The 20,013-nt window shown below is 37.7% G+C and overlaps 1 protein-coding gene and 1 long non-coding RNA gene across 4 annotated transcripts in view; both read right to left on the reverse strand.

Moving 5' to 3' along the window:
- Positions 1-20,013, reverse strand: part of LOC102698307 (sterile alpha motif domain-containing protein 10) — a 44,796-nt gene that overhangs the window by 9,045 nt on the left and 15,738 nt on the right. For 2 of the 3 annotated variants that reach the window (XM_015364942.2, XM_015364945.2), the window contains exons 2-4: positions 16,333-16,514; positions 5,531-5,699; positions 753-893 (exon numbers count right to left, since the gene is read on the reverse strand). In XM_015364942.2, the coding sequence (XP_015220428.1) occupies positions 753-893; positions 5,531-5,699; positions 16,333-16,514 (492 nt within the window). The remainder of the gene's footprint in view (positions 1-752; positions 894-5,530; positions 5,700-16,332; positions 16,515-20,013) is intronic. The other variant, XM_015364943.2, reaches the window with a different exon arrangement.
- Positions 10,490-14,129, reverse strand: LOC107079583 (uncharacterized). Its single transcript, XR_001480526.2, has 2 exons — positions 13,498-14,129; positions 10,490-10,962 (listed from the first exon to the last, which is right to left on the reverse strand). It is a non-coding gene; the product is annotated as an uncharacterized lncRNA (long non-coding RNA).

The following is a 20,013-nucleotide window of genomic DNA, read 5'->3' on the forward strand; positions in this document are numbered from 1 at the left end:
ATGCAGATCGTCAGGAAGAGAAAGTTGTATAATTTAGCCAGGAAATGCGAATTAACATGCCTAGTCTTTTGAAAAGTGACATACTGCCTTTAATGTCCAAGTAGTGAAGATCTCAGTTTAACATCTTGTATGGTCTAGTAACATTGGTGCCAGCCTTCATGTGGTGAAATGTCCCTCATCAAAAAGGTTGTGCAAAGTTGTTAATGATGAGCTATAAATGGGAAGTAGAATAAGACTGTTGCTTTAATTTTTTATTATTTGAATTATTTTTAATGACACAGTAGTCTTAAGCGTTGAAAGTAAAAGGAACTGCTATACTTTAAATATGCATTGACTCTAAAGGAAGAAGCAAAGGTTTATTCCATGCTGAAAAGAGAAAAGAAACACCACGTTTCGGCTGTGGAACCTCCTTCTTCTTCTTCTACACCTGAAGGCTCCACAGCCAAAACGCTGTTTCTTTTCTTCTCTTCACGGCACGGAATCAACCTTTCCTCTTCCTATGCAGCCTGCGCATGCTGACGCAGCTACCTACAGTTCTTGAACTTCATTGACTAGAAAGTTCCTGTTGATGTAACACCCGACACAATAAAGCAAAATCATGAATCCAAAGACAAACTGCACCACACTGGCCGCGCGCCCCCAGTTTGTCGACCCGTCTTCCGCTGCTGCCGAAGCTGTTGGAATGGCCTCGCTAGCCCCCAGGCTGAGGGGGGAGCTGGGAGGAGGGTGGGGGTTTGGGTGTCAGCGCCTACCTCGGCTGAGCAGCTGCAGGTTCCGTACCTCCTCTCGCACCTGCAGCTGCAGCACCTGCTGCAGGACCTCCTGTCTCAGCGTCTCCTGCACGATGCCCATGCGCTCCAGCTTCTCGCTGTTCAGCCGCAGCAGAGCTCGCCCTGTTGGGGGAGGGGAAGCAGGCCAGGTGTCACGGATGTCGGAAAGGACGAGCCGTGGAATGACAGGAGAGCGAAAAGACCCTATGCGTGGCGGCGAGATGGGGGTGAGCCCGGGCTCAGCTGTTCAGGGAATGCCGTATAGAAACCAATGCCCTCAGGTAGCGGACGTGGGCGACCTGGTGCTAGGCGGGTCTCAGGACATCCGAACGGCAATGCTGAGCGAAGGCAACCCGGAAATATACAGCCCCAGAGAGAGAGAAACACTGGAAGGACAGCAGAGAACCGGAAATGAGAGACGGGACAGAGAAGGAGCGCCCTCTGGGTGCAGAGGGCGTGACACCAAGCTTGTCAGTGACATCTTCACTACCTCTTCCTACGTCCACTCTCCATGAATGTAACCACTCTTTTCATGAACCAACATCGGCCACAGGAACCAGAACTGTAACATTATATTAGGGGAGCTCTCTTACCAAACAGTTTAATTGGATAAAGACAGGACATCAACTTCATTTCACACCGATGTGCAAAATAATTGCATACAAGTGTATGTATACATGTACATTCATCAAGCATACTGTATGTCCATATATTTCATCACTTACAATGCCCATAGAATGATAGTTATATTAGAGAAATGAAGTACACAGATTTTGCCTTTGGGATAACACCACCTCTTTCATTTCAAACTTTCAAAATGCTGTTCAGTCTTGGAGAGAAATGGTGTTCAAAGGCATCTTTGCAGGCACACTGTCAGAGCTCACATACTGAAAAAGAAATCCCAGAGGCACTGTCACTTGGCAACCTCTTCTAACTCTGGTGCTTATACACTCCTTATAACCTGTACTCCTAATTCTGATAAAATAGGTGATAAGATCTGGGAGCTTGATTTAGATGTTTGTGTACATGTTATTTAGATGCATCTTTGTGTGCCAATAACTCTTCAGTGATGTGAAAAAAATGTTAGTTGTTCTGAAACATTGAACTATTCAGCAGGATACATAAAAGCAAAACCTCCCTTTGAAACCAGATTAAAGATCTAAATAAAATGCAGGGGAAAAAACCTAAGCAAAAAAGTCAATTGAAGCTCACTCTTCAAATTAGGAATCAACTGCAGTCCTTTATTTTAAACAGTTTGAGAAAGCAGAGTGTAAGTCTCAGAAATTTAGCTTTCCATTATCCTCAGAAGAAAAATCACAATTTTATCAAATGAAAAGCCTTTTTCTCCTCATTAAACTGCTCATGTAGACACGTGTCCTTCAAATACAGGGAGAAGGGAAGAATTTATCTTTGTGATGGTTTAGCACTCTGAAGTCTTCATAGTAATTACAGATATAAATCACTCCCCACTCGCGTTGCTTATAACCCCATTTTCAACTGTTTTTTTCACAAAGGCTTCCTCAGACAAGAGGCACATGGGTGAAATAAATAAGAACCAAACAATAATATTTTTTGTGACTGTAAGAGTGCACTGTATTATTATAAAGGCCATGCTAAATTACATAAAAAACATGTCAGTAAAGGTCCATAGATCAGAACTGGAGCATAGCCAGAATTTATCCTATAAAGAGAAGCTACAAGGCTTTCATTCAATTGCTATTCAATACTCCCCACACTAAAATATGAGCCTTGGTTTTCTGAATTTTAGGAAGCTTAATAATACAGTAAATATCTTACTATCCTGAAATCTATCCTGAATCTATCCTGAAATCTACGTGAAAAGCCAGCCCATCATTCATTCCAAAAGGGGAATGCTCAAAGTAAACTTGATCTTCTGGTGACATTGGAAAGGACCAGTAAGATGATGCATGATGAGACAGCTGAAAACAGAGACATAGACAGAAATCACTGTCTGACTCCCTGGGTTCTTTAAGCACATCACTTTCATACAGTAAATCAGGTATTTAAACAAACCATGTTCCCTAACAAAAAAAGTACTTCTCTAAAGCTACTGTACATGACTTACAAAAAGACTTTTGAAATGGACTGCATACATAACGTAGTGAATGAATGAGGAAGGAGAAGAGGGATGTAGCTTAAAGCACTGGGATTCACAGAGCAATCAAGTCTGACCTTCAGCTCATCTGGAGAGTGGAACAGGGATGTCACTAACCTATATTTTGACTGATGAATAAGAGAATTGGCTGTGGGGATGTTATATTTTCCCAGGTCTATTCACTCACAAAATTCAGCATTTCATTATTTTTGCCTGAAGAATGAACAATCACCCATGGATAATCTTGACAGAAGGGACATTTTTCACAAAGTTACTTTTAAAAATATACTTTGTCTACATTTGCCCTTGAACTCCATAAAGATGCAAAGAAGTGCAGTCACCATTTTCTGGTTTCCTTTTCATGGAATGGTTCTTGTCTCACCTGTGAACAGATCGAGAGCAGAGAAGTACCAGATGTCTTTCCTGCACTATGTGTGTAATCTGAACTCACATTGCTAAAAATCTGCTTAAACTGTTCTGATGCTTTTCAACTGATTTCAACCCCTTAAGAAATGAAGAAATCCAACGCTCTTATCTGTCATGATCCCCTGCCTCTCAGGCAAGTCTTGCACAATGGAAACAAGATAATACGACGGAACATACTGGAGGAAAATAAACTTCGGAAAAAGAAAATTTCATGAAAACAATGTTCTTGTATGTGTTGTTCACGTTAATAGCTTTCATATTAAAAGGAAATTATGTCATATATATACTGTAAGTGTTTTGCGGTGACCACAATGTCACTTTTTTCTGCTCTGAACAAAAGAATGATGAAAATCTGCCAAAAATATTTTTCTTGAAAACAACTTAAACCATAACCAACATGGCCCAGATGGATATATATCAGGCTCTCTGCTTGTTTTCTATCTTTCCTAGTATAACTTTTTGTTGTTTTTAACACTCTGGGAGAAAAATGCCTACAGATTCACACAGAGATCAGACCAATGGCAACTTTAATCTTTTCACAACAGAACAAAACCACACAAGGTGATATTACTTTTCATTTGTACTCCACAAGCAGTCTCTTTGCAATATGTTTTCCATTGATTGTGTTCAGAATGAACTCTGTACGCTACACAAGAACTCACTGTTCTTTTATTACACTAACTATTTAGCCTGTAGAAACACTTTGTCCTAGAATGCTGCTGTCCTTGATCCTTTGTGAACAATTAGAGAGAGGAGATGAATAGAGTTCAATTCAATTCCCTTTAGATGGGCTTAATGTGGTTCCTAATAATTGCCTGAAGATAGCATTAGCAGGCCTGTCAACAATACTATTTCGATTGCAGCTGAAATTCTTAAATTCTGAATAGAAACTCCCTAAAAAAGTCCTAGGGTAAAAAACAATGTAGACAGACATTGTCCTTATAACTGGTAAAAAGATTCATAACAAGGAGAATTTCTTTACAACCAGAGCTGAATACCAATATTTCTCATTTTTTTCAGTTTACAGTTGCATAAGTAGATGTCTATATTGGTGTATTTATTGTTTTAACAATAATATGTATAAAGTAAGTGTAAAATACTGTATATATTACTTTATAATACAAAGTCTATTAGTAAGTTGCTGCTAGCAAAGAGTAAAATCAATAATCCAGGATGGTCCATTGTAATGTTGTCTTCAAAAGTAATCTGTTCTCTTTCAGTGCATTTGAAAACTGCCACCCCCCAAAAAAATTAATAAGGGAGCAGAGTTCTGCAGAAGCACTATACGATTATATACCACAAGTTTCCCCTGGATAAAAGTCTTGTGAACACTGGAGAAGAAAGACAAAAATTGAGGCCAGGGCCAGACAATGTGTTTTCACTCACTTATGCTCCAGTGGGCACTGTGCTGTGAATCAGCACTTAGACCGCTGTCAAAATGTGCAGTAGATTTAGACCTACACTGCTCAGCCTGGCACTGGAGGAATCTGTGACAGACAAGAGGCAGCTCTGTATGTATCATCGACCAAATGAGACATTTGTCTACTTAAGTATAAAACTACAGTACGCCTGTTGAACCGATTGTTATTACTTCTCTACCACACCTAATTATTTAAGTCATATGTTCAATGGAAACTGTTACCACTGTTGCTTCTGCCTTACATTAATTTGTATACATCCAATAAATAACTCAGTTGGCAGGATCAGCAATAATATATAATCTATATTATTTCTACACAGCTCAAGAAGGCTATAACCTTCTGTAATAAGTGAAATTTTTACTCATGTGTCTATGGGTAGTATAGTACCATACTGTATATTTTCCAGTTTTGTAGCCATACCACAAAAATGTTTAGCAGTGACATCACATCAGATGTTAGTCATGGCTTTGATTTCAAGTAGGAAATTCAAACAAGCTCATTTTGTTCTTCCTCTCATCTTTTCAGTACGCGGGGGCACTGACCTATTAATTGAACTTGTCTGAGTATGCCAAGCCTCACAGAGAAGGGAACATTATGGGAACTCATTAATCATGAAATTGCGGTTTGAATTTTTCTGGCTGCATTAGCTATGAATGTAGCAAAACAATACGTTTCTAGAAATGTTATGCATAGTATCAATTTAAGATGATAAAGTAATATTTAAGTTATTTAAGGATCATTTGAACGCCCACAATAAGGCCCACTTGTAAAAAAAAAATGATGTTTGACTCCATTACCTGTAATAGCGTGATGTGAGAAGGCTTCTACGTAGGTCAAGTAGTTGTGTGGACAGTGCTTCTTCAGCCATTTGCACACATCCTGCTGTGTCCAGAGTACCACAGGTTTGGAGAGACTGGACAACGTGGGGCTGGTGTGGTACACACTGTACGCCTCCCCTGGTCTGATCTGGAAAAGGAAATAGAAATCAGAAATTGTTTTTGATTGCTGTCTTTCTGAAGTATCTTCCAGTCACAAAGTCACTAGAGCAGAAAATAAGCCCACAATGCCAAAAGGCTAAGAGTATGGCTGCTATTGAGAGTCCTAGAGAGTGATGTCACCATAACAGTTTCATCCTGCACAATGAGACATGTTACCTACTGTCAATAGTTCTAACCCCTGAATTTCCACTGTTATTTGCAGGAGCACCTCTACCTCATCATTACCACCCATCATTTACAAAGGCCAGGGCTGGGCAATTGCTCTATAGTGTAAAGAACAATTCGGAATTGACGATCCAAGAAAAAGCTGGCTGTCAAATCTGTTTTGCAAGCCAGCCTTGTCCCTAAATGAACTACCAACATCCAGTGTGATAGAAGGAAAGGGCTTCCTGTCAGCAATCACGAAATGGACCTAACGGACATGGACCCAATCGTTTCTAACAACTTCAAGTGTACACCCCTTAATGAAGGACAACCAGTCAGTAGAATGTTTGAAAAAAATACAACAACAAAAGCTTCTAATTTAAGAGCTGACTTTCAGTTCTGAGATGAAGGAGAAAAATTGCGCCAACACTCACAGGATTAATCTGGCAAACTGACAGTCTTTTCACATGCTCACTGATGCTTAGCTCAGTCACGCTGACATTGAACAATCGCAGAGGTACTGCACTCATATTGCGCACGCTGCAGGCCCAGATTTATACTGATGGTGTGTGTGGGGGCACCGACTGGATTTACTGTTAATCCTGAAAAACAGTCTAAGCTGAACCAGTGGTGCAGGGTTACAAGAAATCAGTGTGGTGAGATCACTGTCAGTCACACACAGTCTAGTCAACACTGTTTCAACATTGTCTTTTAAGGCAGTAGAGTTCCTCTTGCCTCTTCAAGCTTCAGTTCCTAACTGCTGAAGTGACTATATTGCTTGAGACTGGCAGAACACATTCTAGAAGGACATGCAAGGCCATGTATCTGTTTACAGCATCTGTATCTGTTTATCAAACAGGAGGAGATGTCCCTTATGCATGTTATTTTCTTGTCTCACTTGTTAGGGGTCTTTAAACAAGTATCACCAGTAATGGTTCCAAAGAGAGTACAGGATACAGTTTGTTTAGATTTTTAGTAGACTTTTGATAAGGTTCCCCTTAAAAGATTGATTTCTTTAAAAGCAGGTGGAAGGTTCCCTGCTGTGTTTGATCTGACAACTGGATAATGGGTAGAAAACAGTATAGATAAGGGATGAATGCTCGAATATTGGAGATGTAATTAGAAGAATACTACAGAGATCAGCATTAGGAAGCATATTTCTAATTTATATCAATTTAGATTCTGATATTGTAAGCAAAGACAGTTCAGTGATTGTAGCGAAATAGGAGGGTTATCAAACAGTTTAAAAGTTGCAAAGAAAATAAAGATGACTTAAAATTCAGAAGAAATGATATTAGGATATTATATAATGAAAAACAATATAAATCAAGTAATTCTAGGTATTAATTCTCTAGGAAGACTTTGTTGGGAATATTGTGTACACTTTAGGTCATATTAAAAAAATAAATTACAGTACTTCTCTGGATTGTGTCCAGTGAAAGTGTACAGAGATAACTTCAAGGGTATCTGATTCAAGTATTCAAGATCATCTTGTAAGGGTTTGACAAATCAACCCACCATACTTCTTCAGAATCAAATGTGAAACATTAACATGAGTGGAAAGCTAAGCTAGTGCATATACAGTGTTAAGAATTAAGAATATGTTTTTACACAAAGGGGGTGCTGCTTGTACCCTTTCACATGTTTCTCATGTTTCTTTTGCAGCACAAGACACAGTTGTCAGATTTTTCTAACAATGCTTATTCAGCAAAATTAGGTAAATGTAACACCCATGCGTGCAACACATTTCTTTTCTGCCCCTCTGCCCCAGCTGCTTCATATTCTGAGCACTCTAGTCTAAGGAGATGTGCTCCATCTTCACCCACTCGACATACAATCTATTACTGATCCACCCCTGAGACCTCCACAGACATCTGCCACTAAGCTCATAACCACTGCTCTTAAAACAGAGCAGAGGTACTGAGTTTGCTTCAAGCATTTTAATGCTTAAAGCAGGTTCTTGCAAATTCATTGACAGGGACATACCTTCAAGAAGTCAATGTAAAATTCTGTCATTTTCTGCCTCAGTACTAAATCCTATTAGCAAAAGCAATTTTTAATCTGGCAAATACTTCATTATGCTTGTCTGGTAATACACTTCCTATTCATTTTAAGCATCTATCTAAGTATGAGCAAGGGTAAGGATTCCTCCTCAGTTTTATATGAGAAAATGGGATAAGCTTTGAACCAGAATGCAAAACATCCATGCATTTTCTTGAGAACTATACTTAGCTATGTACTTGTGGTATATTTAAAGCGTCAAATCAATTACTTTTTCAATTGGACCAAACAGTCCAGGAAAATCTATCAAAAAGAATTTAGAATGTTGTGAGTCATGTTTAATTATTCAGAATTTCATACAGTGTCGTTTATAGATTTGATTTTTAAAAACAAGGTAAAACATAGGCAAACAAAGAGAAATAGAGAGAACAAACTTATCTTTAGCAACGATACAGTGGAAAATGTTACCAAAGGAAGCAAACACCAGTATGCATGGGAAATTTACAAACAGACAGCGATAAGCATTGTCAATGACAGCTCAGCACAGAATTCACTGAATCATTTAAAACTCCAACTGTTCTGGACTGCAGTGTGTGAGACCAGCTTGAAAGGTCATGTTTGGAAGGATGCATGTGTGTATTTGATTCCCTCATGGGATTTCTAGATAACTGCATCAACCTGGATTGAATATCAGTGTATTATTCCATTCTTTTCAAAAAAAAGAAAAAATGAGGATTCCGATTTTTTTTTTACAAATGGACATATGCAGTTACAACTGTTATCACCCATTATTTGAAAATAAAACCGCTCTCTAATTAAGTGTAATATGTACAGTTAAGGTGGGTAGCTGCATCAGCATGCGTAGACTGCAAAGGAACTAGTAATAGGTTTATTCCATGCTGAATAAAAAGAGAACACAACGTTTCGGCCGTGGAGCCTTCTTCAGGTGTGCAGGTCTTCTTTTTTCAGCATGGAATAAACCTATTACTTGTTCATACGTACAGTTTGTTGAGTATCATTTGATAGTTTGATAGCTTGTCAGTGATATGGGCTCACATGGGCTGATCTTAATTGTAGACTATTTGTATCATTAATAATTGTAATAAAAATGGTCAATTGTGTTATTTACATTGATTCTCAGAATAAACATAGCTTAGCAGCTTTGCTAAGCGAAGGACTTGGTATTTCAGGTATGTAAAAGCTAACATTATGAAGATTATGTTCTGACATAAAAAATTAACCGGGCTGGCAATGTCTTTATTTCTGCAACTTGGAAAAATGTAAAGATGAGAAGAATCTGTCAGGTCTCACTGATGGAGTGAATCAAACTGACACTTGGAATTTAATTAGAAACTGGGATCTGGAGAACGGAACTGTAGTTAATAGATTTGTGGAAGCTTTTACTATCAGAAGATGGGCTTGTCTGAATCTTAACAGAAATGGAACTTTTAAGCTGTAAAAGGTAGTGGTTTTTCAAACCGAGAGCCTTATCTTGAGGAGTGAAAATAACTATTGAGAAAATTTAAATAAATTTTGCCACTAAGGTGTGATATTGTGTGCAAAAACATGATGTATAGAACATAAAGAGGAATTTTAAAATGTTTATACCCTCTTTAAAAAAATAGTAAAAATTATTATTGAAAATAAAGCACACCTGTGAGAGAATACAAATTTTGTAAGCCTCTTTAAGGAGAAATCCATCAATCAGAGCTGAAAGTTTCCTCTTGTCTTTGCATGAGCTCCTGAGATCAATATGCTTCTATTTAACAATCCATCACAGTAAGCGAAACAGTCCCTTCTTGTTTGTACAGTAACTTTGCTTTTAATTTTATTTGTTTATATGAGACATGGCAATCCTATTCAATGCAGCCAAACAGCACTGTTGAAAGAAAAAAAAAACTTTTCAATATACACTGTATTACATACAAAGCTTTTTTGTTCAGAATAACCCTAGGCTGAATTGTATTAAATGGTCAACAGTAGTACATCCTAGATGAACTCCTCCTGGACAGGACCACTGACAGACCCATGTTCACCACAGAATAGTGCTACTATAAGTTGTTATTGGCTCTCAGGCTTATAAAGAGTTAATAGATAACTATTACAGATGAACAAATATTCAGTTTGGAATGTAGCTGAGACCATTCGTCCTTGTAATTAATAGCTGAAAAAACCTCATCAGCATGCTTCATTGTATGGTGTGTGCTTAATTAGAGACTTCATCTGAGCCAAGATCAGCTAAAATCATTTTAAAAGCTTACATTCAGGAACCTCTTGATCATAATTAAGATTGAGCATTTTGTTTAGTCTTGTTTATATTCCTGAAGTTTTTTGTATCTGTAAAGCCTTGAAGGACTCTGAAATAAAAAGCTCATGGGTAATACTGGCTTGTAGAAAAGACATTCATCTCTCATGCCGTATTAAGAGAGTTAAAATCTCAAGCTCTTCACACATACTTCACTGAACAGGGAGTAGAGAAATTACAAATACAGCTTCTATACCTGGTATTTCCCAGTTTTAATTCCTACTCCAACTTTTAGTTAATTTCACTAAAATACATGTTACCGTATATGTAATTACTGTATATAATATAATTACATAAGAATGCACAAATAACGGAATTATTTAAGAATTTATTAAGAAAACCCATATACACAGAACGGAATATCCATTTATACAGAAACAATATCATGGACTCTCTTTAAACAAAAACAAAATAACCTTCATTTATTATTGTTGTTGTTCTTCTATAGCTTTCCTTTCCATGGATTATTTTAATGAGTAGGGTGTTATCTTTAGATATAGTTTGAGTGTGTAGCTACTATTTGTCAGAGTGTGAGCTTCAAAGGAACAAGCACAGCTTTATTCCACACTGAAAAGTAGAAAGAAAAAAAATACAATATTTCAGCAGTGGACATTTCTTCAGGTGAGAAGAAGAATGAGGAGAGAGAGTAGGAATAGGAGCCAAAGAGATAATGAGGACATAAGAAAAATAAAAAAGAATGTGAGAACAGTTTGGTCAGTAAGAAACTGAAGAGATGGAAATCGAGGAGGAGAATTCAAGGGCAAGCGTGAAAGACTGGAATCTATGGACAAATGAAGATGGAGAAAGAAATTAGTCAATATACCGTAAGGTTGATATATATATAAGATTATTTTCAAGTTACTATACATGACCTATATACGTAGGTTTGTCATGACAAAAGCAACTGCTAAGAAATGTATACATTATCATTTTAAAAGCTAGAAAACAATTATAGAGCTTCTGTATTGTATCAATACATTATTTACTTGTCACAGATATTATGTGCAGATACTTTAATGGAGACTGAATAACACACTGTTAACAGAATTAGAATTAAGAATTATTAGAATTAGCTTGTTACACAAAGTATCCTTAAGAAAGAGCAGAGACATGACAGCTAGCTACACACATTTAAGCATTACACTCTTTTCAATGCAATAGATTTGGTTGTGACATCCTGTGAGAATTGTTGTTCCATTAACAGTGATGTACTGTGCATTATACAGTACTGTATGTGCTATATATTACAAGAGACAGAGAGAAACCCATCTAACTCACATGGAAAAGCAATGTATGGAATCTGTCTGAAACTCATATTCCTGAAGAATAACAGCTTTTATCTTGGGAATAAGACTAGAGGGAAATTAATCAATGAATCCATAAGACATCCAGGCTCTCACCCACTCGGCCTCACAGGTCATCAATCACACCTTATTGCTGCAGAAGAAACATTTCTGTAATCAAAAGATCACCTTTAAACTCAAAAGACTCTCTTGCATCCACCTGGCGATGGGGAGCCATTAATACAATTCCAGGGCTTGACTTGAGATTACGGCTACAGCAATCCTTCACAGGGGCGAGGTCAGTATTTTTCCCGACAGCATTACAATTTCATGTACGTTCAATATGGGAAAAATGTTGAGGCTGGCATGTTTAAATGAAAAGTAAGTTTATTCCACAGTTTTAAATGTAACTAAACGTGGTGTGTAGAGCACACATTTTACTGTGCACACTTTATTTCTCAAAGTAAGAAAATACAATTGAATTTGTTCCAAAATTAGGAATGCAGCAAAGGTGTATTGACTGGCAATATCATTCTTCTTCCATCATTAGCAGTCCTATGCTGACCATCAGTCCCCCAGTTGTCTGAGAGCGGTCTTTTAGTCTAGAGGGCATCATGCTATGCTTGTCAATGTTATTTAACACAGCTATTTAAACAGTCATGCTGGTAAGGTCTTAGCCTTGCTCAGTTTCTGTTTTGTTTTGCTGCTGTGGGACTCGAATGCAAAACAGAGCCACACAGTTTCCTCTAAAGGCATGCTCCCTCTAGGCTCCACAGTGAAACGACCTTGGGAGAAAGTCAATCAGGGTTTGACTTTTCAGCATCTGTACCCAGAGGAGTTGATTTGGGATAAGCTCACCTCTCACCAGTCGAGGGGCTTATTAGAATTCCACCCTGAACCCCCTGAAGATCGTGCCGTAGGTGTATATCAGTCGATTCACACTTGTTTTGGTTTTTTTTTACCCCCAATCAAATATATCCAACCAACTAGCTCCCCAGCATGCAGTAGGTAAATTCAGGCACTTTTCATGCTGGCTAACGACAAGTTTTTATTCAACTGTATCGATCTGTGATAAAGATTTTATTCCCATTCTCAAATCTTTAAGAATCAGAAACTACCGTCTCACTAAATCACCAATGGTAAAATTCATTTTCATTTTTTCTCTTTAACATATTTACTTACAACCATAACGTTAGCATTTTATTTTTAAATGACAGGACTGTAAAACACTTAACAGTTAAAATGCCTTAAAATATAATGCTGGATAACATATGCAAAACTTCAGCAGTTTTATTGGAGTTTTAACTATTGAAAGGAAACTCGCAAGAGTCTAGAAATCCTGTAAATGTGTTACCCAAACAGATTCACCAGTTGGTTAAATGAACTAATTTTGATCTCAATATGTGGTACATAGAAAGTACTGTAACCAAGTAACATTTTTATTATTACAAGCAATGCTGTGGAAAACTCAATGGGTATTAGTTAGAGCATGATTAAAATAAACTGGATGAGGTTTCATACTGTAATATCCCTTCTTGAAGAAATTGTTTTCTTCTGGAAAGGTCAGCAACCCATGGAGGTAATGAGGAAACTAACACAAATCAAAGGCTAATCTTTCTGGGCCAGTGCCTTTGCTATTCAAATCAGAGCTAGCAGTAATGAACAGTGCCTGATGAATGTAAAGCAGGTTGCTGTTTAGTTTTGTTTATAATGTTTGTTCATTTGATTTGGTAGGTTGAGGAAACCAATCATATGGGACTGTTTCACTTCTCCTATCCAGCTCAGCAAGGTCAAATACTGTATGTTTTCCTGAGACAACCCGATCAAAAAACATGTTGCAGAATTTATTTACAGATTTATTTATAACATGTATTTTATGTACCACTAAGTGATCTCTGTTCTGCTGATCAATAAAATATTAATCTAAAAATAATAAAGTATATTTACATTTATTGATAATGCCCACAGATTAAAATAAGTGGTGGTGGTTTTGGACTTACTATATTGAATAACTGAACAAAGAATTTACCAACCAGTATGAAGCCTCCTGCTCTGAAGGCTTCAGATAGTCATCACGTTTTCCACTGTTATTTAAAGGAAAACAAAATCTTTAGGCATAATATTGAAATAAAAAATGCCACTAAACAAACTTGCATATGGTGTTTATTAGAGGCATCTTTACAGCAACTCTGATCTAGTCACTTGAGTGGCACTCTCAGAGCTACATCTATTAATAACTCCTATTAATAAGGGCCTCAACACTTCCTGATGTGTCACGTCAAAACAGGCCCTGACCTTATTCTCCAGGCTCTGCCCTAACTGCCAAGCAGACACAAACACCAACAGAAAATCAAAGCCTTGGTTGCATTAATGCAGTATAATGACATTCTTTCCAGTCAAGCTCCATTTTTGAAAATCAACAAACCAGTTTATTCATCATAACTCAGGGTACAATGCCACATACACCCTACTCAAACAGCACAGGCTATTTACTGCGAGACTTTGTTAACTCCTGTGTTAAAGGGGAGTATCCTGTGTGATGCTACAAAGGACCTGTACAGTACTTGTACCATAAATCTGCTGTGTCACAGGCTGTGCTCTGAGATCAATGAGACACAGTGCTTTTCATCTGCACCTGCAGAACTAAATCAAACATCAATCTGAAGAAAACAAATAGTTTAGGACTAAAGTATATTACACGAGCATAAAGTGTGATACATGAAGCCAGCAACAAAGAAACTCACTATCATTTTCAATTGTGTTTATAGATACTGTTCATTTTTAAAAGACTTCTATTTCTGGAACCAGACGTTCACTGTTGCCGTGCATCATGCATTCAAACACGAGCCAATTTATTTAATTGCACCCCATTACATCTCTGAGTTCACAAATATTTCTTCAGTAAGCCTGACCTGGAGGTACGGCTGTACAGAACGTACAGAATACAGGCATCAGATACCTATAAAAAGCTCAACAATTTATTGCTTAGTGCTGTCCACATCCTCATTTGATGTTTCATCCTTTTGCATCAGGAATTTTTCCACATAACAGGACAATGAACACTTGTTTTACAAATTTCACATGCGTTTGCGTGAGAAATTATAAGTTAAGAAACAGTCTGTTTGTACCATTCCAAAACTGGCTCTTTGAGGTTAGTCAGGAGAACCCATTCAATCAGTTGTCTATTAGACTATGCAATAGTATTGCATTATGGGTATTGGGTCTTAACCTTCAAGCCAGGCTATGTCCTCTATGTAACCTGTTGAAGTATAATGTGCTTGACTGGCAGTAGGCTTTGAGCTGGGTGGGGGGTCTTGTCTGAGTCTGAGTGGTCTTGTGTTGCATGTTGTTTAACCAAGTTCTCCTGGTTTATTTGATTTCCTCATATCAAATTGTTAGTCGTACTGTCAATCTCTAAATTACAGCTTTTAATGAGCTACAGTTCACATTATTTCCCTGCAGGAACAGATGTACCAGAATCAATAACTTTAACGCTGAGAATTACTCTTTAGGAGCTTGGAAAAGGAGGTTATAATGTAAAAGTAAAAATAAACTGGTTTAGATGGGTTAAAATTCATAATGCAAACTATATTTAAGTATATTTAATTACTAAACATCATATTTAAAAATATAAAACGTAATTAAATCTTAATATTCATGGCTTTCAATCATGCAATTACTACGCACAACAGCAATGAAAAAAAATGTTCTAATTAAATCCACTGTATGAATGTACGTAAAAGTCAAGAATATTTTTGGCTACAAGCTTGTTTCTCATTTTCTCAGAACAAAGTACTCATTGAAAACAACTGAGTCTAAACAGGCTTCTTTTATTTTTTTTTAAATATCTTTATAAGAATCCATTTCAAGGGGAAAAACCGATACATCTGTGAGCCTGTTTAATAATTCATAACCAAAGTACAGTACACACTGATGTTGAAGGCAAAGAGATTTAAAAAAAGCTCAGAGTTGTTCATTAAATCCACCCTATGAAACACATGCCTGTTTATGTCTCTCTCACTAAGAGCATCAAACATTTCAATGCAAGTTTCAATAGATGACAGAAGTTTATTGGAATGAAGTTTAGCAACTTGCGAAGGTGAAAATTCCTTGATAAACAATAAAGGTATTCTGCAGACATGCATGTGGTATTTTTTATGGTTTATTAAATTCCATATCTGCATCATTACGGCAATATAAATTCACTTAAGTCTAAAATAATAAGCTTAAAATAATTCATTCCTCTGATTTGCCTCCCTACTATATACTGAATAACCACAATTCCCAACCAAAAAAGAGCTTCTCACTGTGAAGCACAGAGGCAGACTGCCTATTGAGTGTGCAATAAAAACTAAGTGAATAAGTCAGTATTCATATAAATATTTTACATACTGTATGTGTCCACTATGCACACACGTATATAATCATTAATAATGCATTGAATTTATATAGCACTTATATAGTCCCAAAGAATCACAAAATGCTTTACATCCACCTCATCCACAACTAAGCACATCTCCACCAGAGTAATGTGATACAAGCCCAGAGTAGAATTTAGCCAGGGAATCAGGATTAACATCTCTGCTCTTTTAAAAAGTGTCATGGGGTCCACGTACAAAGGACTTCTGCTTAATAACTCATCTATGGGATAGCACCTCCTAATGTAAAGTTCCTCTTTTCACCATACTGGGGCACTGTGATACAGTGGGAAGAGCACCACCTACTGGTCTACCAGCAGCAATCTGGTTTTCTTTGGAGGTCTCCTACCCCAGTGCTAACCAGATCCGACCTTTCTTAGCTTCTGAGAACTGACAACCTCAGGCTACAAGGTGGTGCCATTGCAGCCTGTATACGCATTACGCTCTTACCTGCAGTGCCTCTGTGCCAGGCTGCTGCAGCAGTTTCACAGTCCTCCCGCCTGCTGTCTTCAGCCCTCTGCCATCATGCCAGGTCAAGTTACCTCCTGTCTTCCTGGGCAGCTGGTAGTTGAGGTCCTCCGCTGAGACAGTGTGCTCCAAAATGTTCCGGCAAAAGCTGAAGCTGGCAGCCGCTGCAAAGAGGCGGAGAGACGGCTGTCAGCACACTGATCTCCTGCCAACAGTGGGAACTCTCCGGGAGTGAGAACAGGCCACTCTGAGGGGGGGGTTTTATTATTCCAATCAAAAAAATCCAGGTACATAAGGTCTAAGAACAAGACACAACTTAATTCCAAGATCAGCAAAATGAAAATTGCTTTTAACTGGTGAACTAAATAGATTCCATTCATTTACTCTTTAGACATTCAACCAAGCCTACAGTTCCCATATCACTGTAGAAAGAAGTGGGATATCTTTACTCAACCACTACTCTCTTCAAACTACTGGCAATCGGGCCCCAAAATAGACTTCTACCTCTCAAAATGAATAGCATGGTCAGGTACAGAACAATGTCAATATGTCCTCCTGGTTAGGTCCTCTTGCAACCAATTCTATCCCCTCCTTTAAAGGCAAAATAAGAACATGGGGAACCTTCTGCCACTCCCTAGCCAAAGCAAACCCTCTGTTGAAAACAAGTAAAACCAAAAAGTGGATCTTTCATCCATTGCCCTCATCACAACCTAAAGTGATCACGATCCTCCTAGAAGGATACAATAGGACTGGGCTATTTCAGAACCTAGTGGAAGCATTTCACATGCAGTTCTGTTTTTGATGCTTGCAGAGGCCTGACAATATCTGCTGGGTAGTTCCTAATATGTTGACCTGTATCTTTCACTGTAATTGCAGGCGCTAGTCTAATTCTGAACTGAAGTCACACTTCATGAGCTATTTTTTCTTGAATACTGTTTTTCTGAAATGAAACCATACCAAATAACCCTACAGATAGATGTGTTTAAAAATATTAGGGTGAGTTAAAAAGCACACTTCTGATAACTGAATAGGAGTTTGTAGTTTTCAGAAGGGCTCATTACATAAGCACTTCAGTTAGCATTACTAATTTGATTCCAACTACTGAAGCCATTTTCTGAGTACAAAATGTTTAATGAACAGTAAGCTAACATGGTTGCATATCAAACAGAACAGTTAAAATGGTACAACCCATAATAAGTTTTTCATTAAGCCTTATTCAAAGACTCCACAATGGATCTCAGCACTGTTTCTTTGAGGAAAACAGATTTCTAAAAAGAAAGTGCAGGATAAGGAAATGAGAAATGACCCTATTTATCTGGTACTTGTGGCCCAAGTTATTAAGAGTATCAAAATCTAATACATTGCTGTGACGCCTGGTTCTACGATTGGTTTATGGATTGTGATATGAAAGTCCTTCTAGATTCAAGAGGGTGATACAGTTCAAGGCCGAATGATGAAGAACAATATTATACTACTGAAGATACTCAAGGTATGTGTTAGCACATTTGTTATTAGCTGTCGGAAACACTGAAGTGCTCACCTCACTACTGTCCCTTTTCTGAAGTAGGGAGCAGGGGGTTAATAAACACAGATAGCTATAAAAGTACTGACAGCACAGTGAGGTTGATGGTCCATGGCTGACTGCACTGACCATCTAGAGCTGCTGGGAAGTCTCTCCTGCTTGGTAAACACAGCCTAGTGATCTGAAACCAGCCACCTTGAATTGCTACACTTTCTTCCCTGGATGTCAAAAAGCCACTACCTGTCATCTAAACCCATCATCAAAAGTGCCAAAGGACTTTGGCATGCTTTGCCATGCTTCCAAATCAAGAAAAATATTTTTGAAACTTTGGATTTGTATGGACAAGATACATCAACCAAAAGTACCAAAACGTTATGAAGGAGATTACATTATTGAATCCATTATACACTGACCAATGCTGTTCTTTACAACACGCATTTGTTGTTTTTTTCTGTATGTATGCATCGATATGCAGACGTGAGTATCAAATGCAAATGGCCTCTTCCCTCTACTTGTGCAATAAAATGGGGTTACAATAGTTTAACATTCATTAAATTTCCAAGGATTTTTGTTTTGCATTCTGCTATGTTCAACAAATGTGGATTAAAGGGTTTATTGTTGTTTTCAAAGCCCATATTTTTTGTAATTGGCCACAAGCACACATATAATAACATAACAGTTTCAAACGCTTCACTTAAGACTTAATGCTCAGATGCCTGGTCCCAAGGCAATCATAAAATTAAATTAGTTTAGCTACAATCTTTATTTAATAATATAGGATGTTAGATTAGAACAAAAAAAAATGTTTTCACAAGATCTACTGTTTCCATGCCTTCAATTCACTTATGGATTCAACGTTAATTAGGATGAACATTGAAATGGACAGGTGAGTAAACCTCATTCGCTATACTTAATCTTAATATGCAGGTTAATTAATTCTTTTATCAGAATTGTGGGTCTAATATTCATAAGCCATTTTGCAGGAATTAAATAAATTCTTATCCATTATTTACCATCTTTAATTGGGCTGTTCGTTTTAATTTTACAGCTTTAAATCCATAATGCCTATACTAAGAATAACCTGATATATCATCTTGAGGAGAACGAATTGAAATTAATGGCCGGAACAGCCATTGACATCATTGTTTATCCTCCTTTGGTGTGATCAATACACCCTATAATTCATTGGTTCTGCTGTTCTGCATATAATATCTCTCTTTTTTAAAATCAGTATTAGTGGATATATTTATGACTGGATTATTTACAGGACATGTCTGTGACCTTCACATTATGGATAATACAATACACACTGTACTTTTAATTTAGTCCTGCTTCACACATTTAAGATCTGGTCTTCTCTATGTATCACGGAGCGTTTTTTGCTCTCATTACTGAAGTATGATCACAGACCATTCATTTCAGGGGTCTTGCCAGGCTCTAGTATAAGGGAGAACTAGACTTGCACACTGGGCTGGTTGATTTGTAAGCATCCCCATGTGCAGTGGCCTAAGTATTTTCAAGGGCCATGGTAACATATTTAGCAACATTCATAAATGAAATAAAAGGTATAAATAAAATAATATGTAATCATGGGGCAATATAGAATAAACTGCAAACTATGCTTTCAAAGTTTTGAAGAGAGCTGCACACAACAGCAGCAACATGGTTGCACTGAGGTTAGGATTGTTCCCCTTGTGTTTACATGGCTCTCCTCTGGGGGCTCTGCTTTCCTCCCACAGTCCAAAAACATGTTGGTAGGTTAATCGGTTCTGGGAAAACTGGGCCGAGGTGTGATTGTGTATGGGTCTGTGTGTGTGCCCTGAGATCGACTGGCTTCCTGTCCAGGGTGTATCCTTGCTTGCTGGGATAGGCTCAGGCTCCCCCCTGGTGCCGAATGGGAAGATGTGTTTAGGAAATTAAGGGATGAGAATGTGTAATCAGTATATATTGGAAGGTTATTTTAATTAGAATCACTGAGTACATTAAGTAAACAATCTGAACAACTGCTTTAGCCTTTATTTTAGTAGGATGGCATTTCAATAAATAAAGGCAAGTTTACTGATTACTCCTAGAGCTTCTTTTTGTATAGATCAATTTCTCTTTAAAGGAGATTTTTACATGGGCATGTTATTTTCTCTAGT

The sequence above is a fragment of the Lepisosteus oculatus genome, chromosome 16, assembly GCF_040954835.1.
Source record: "Lepisosteus oculatus isolate fLepOcu1 chromosome 16, fLepOcu1.hap2, whole genome shotgun sequence".
Taxonomy (NCBI): domain Eukaryota; kingdom Metazoa; phylum Chordata; class Actinopteri; order Semionotiformes; family Lepisosteidae; genus Lepisosteus; species Lepisosteus oculatus.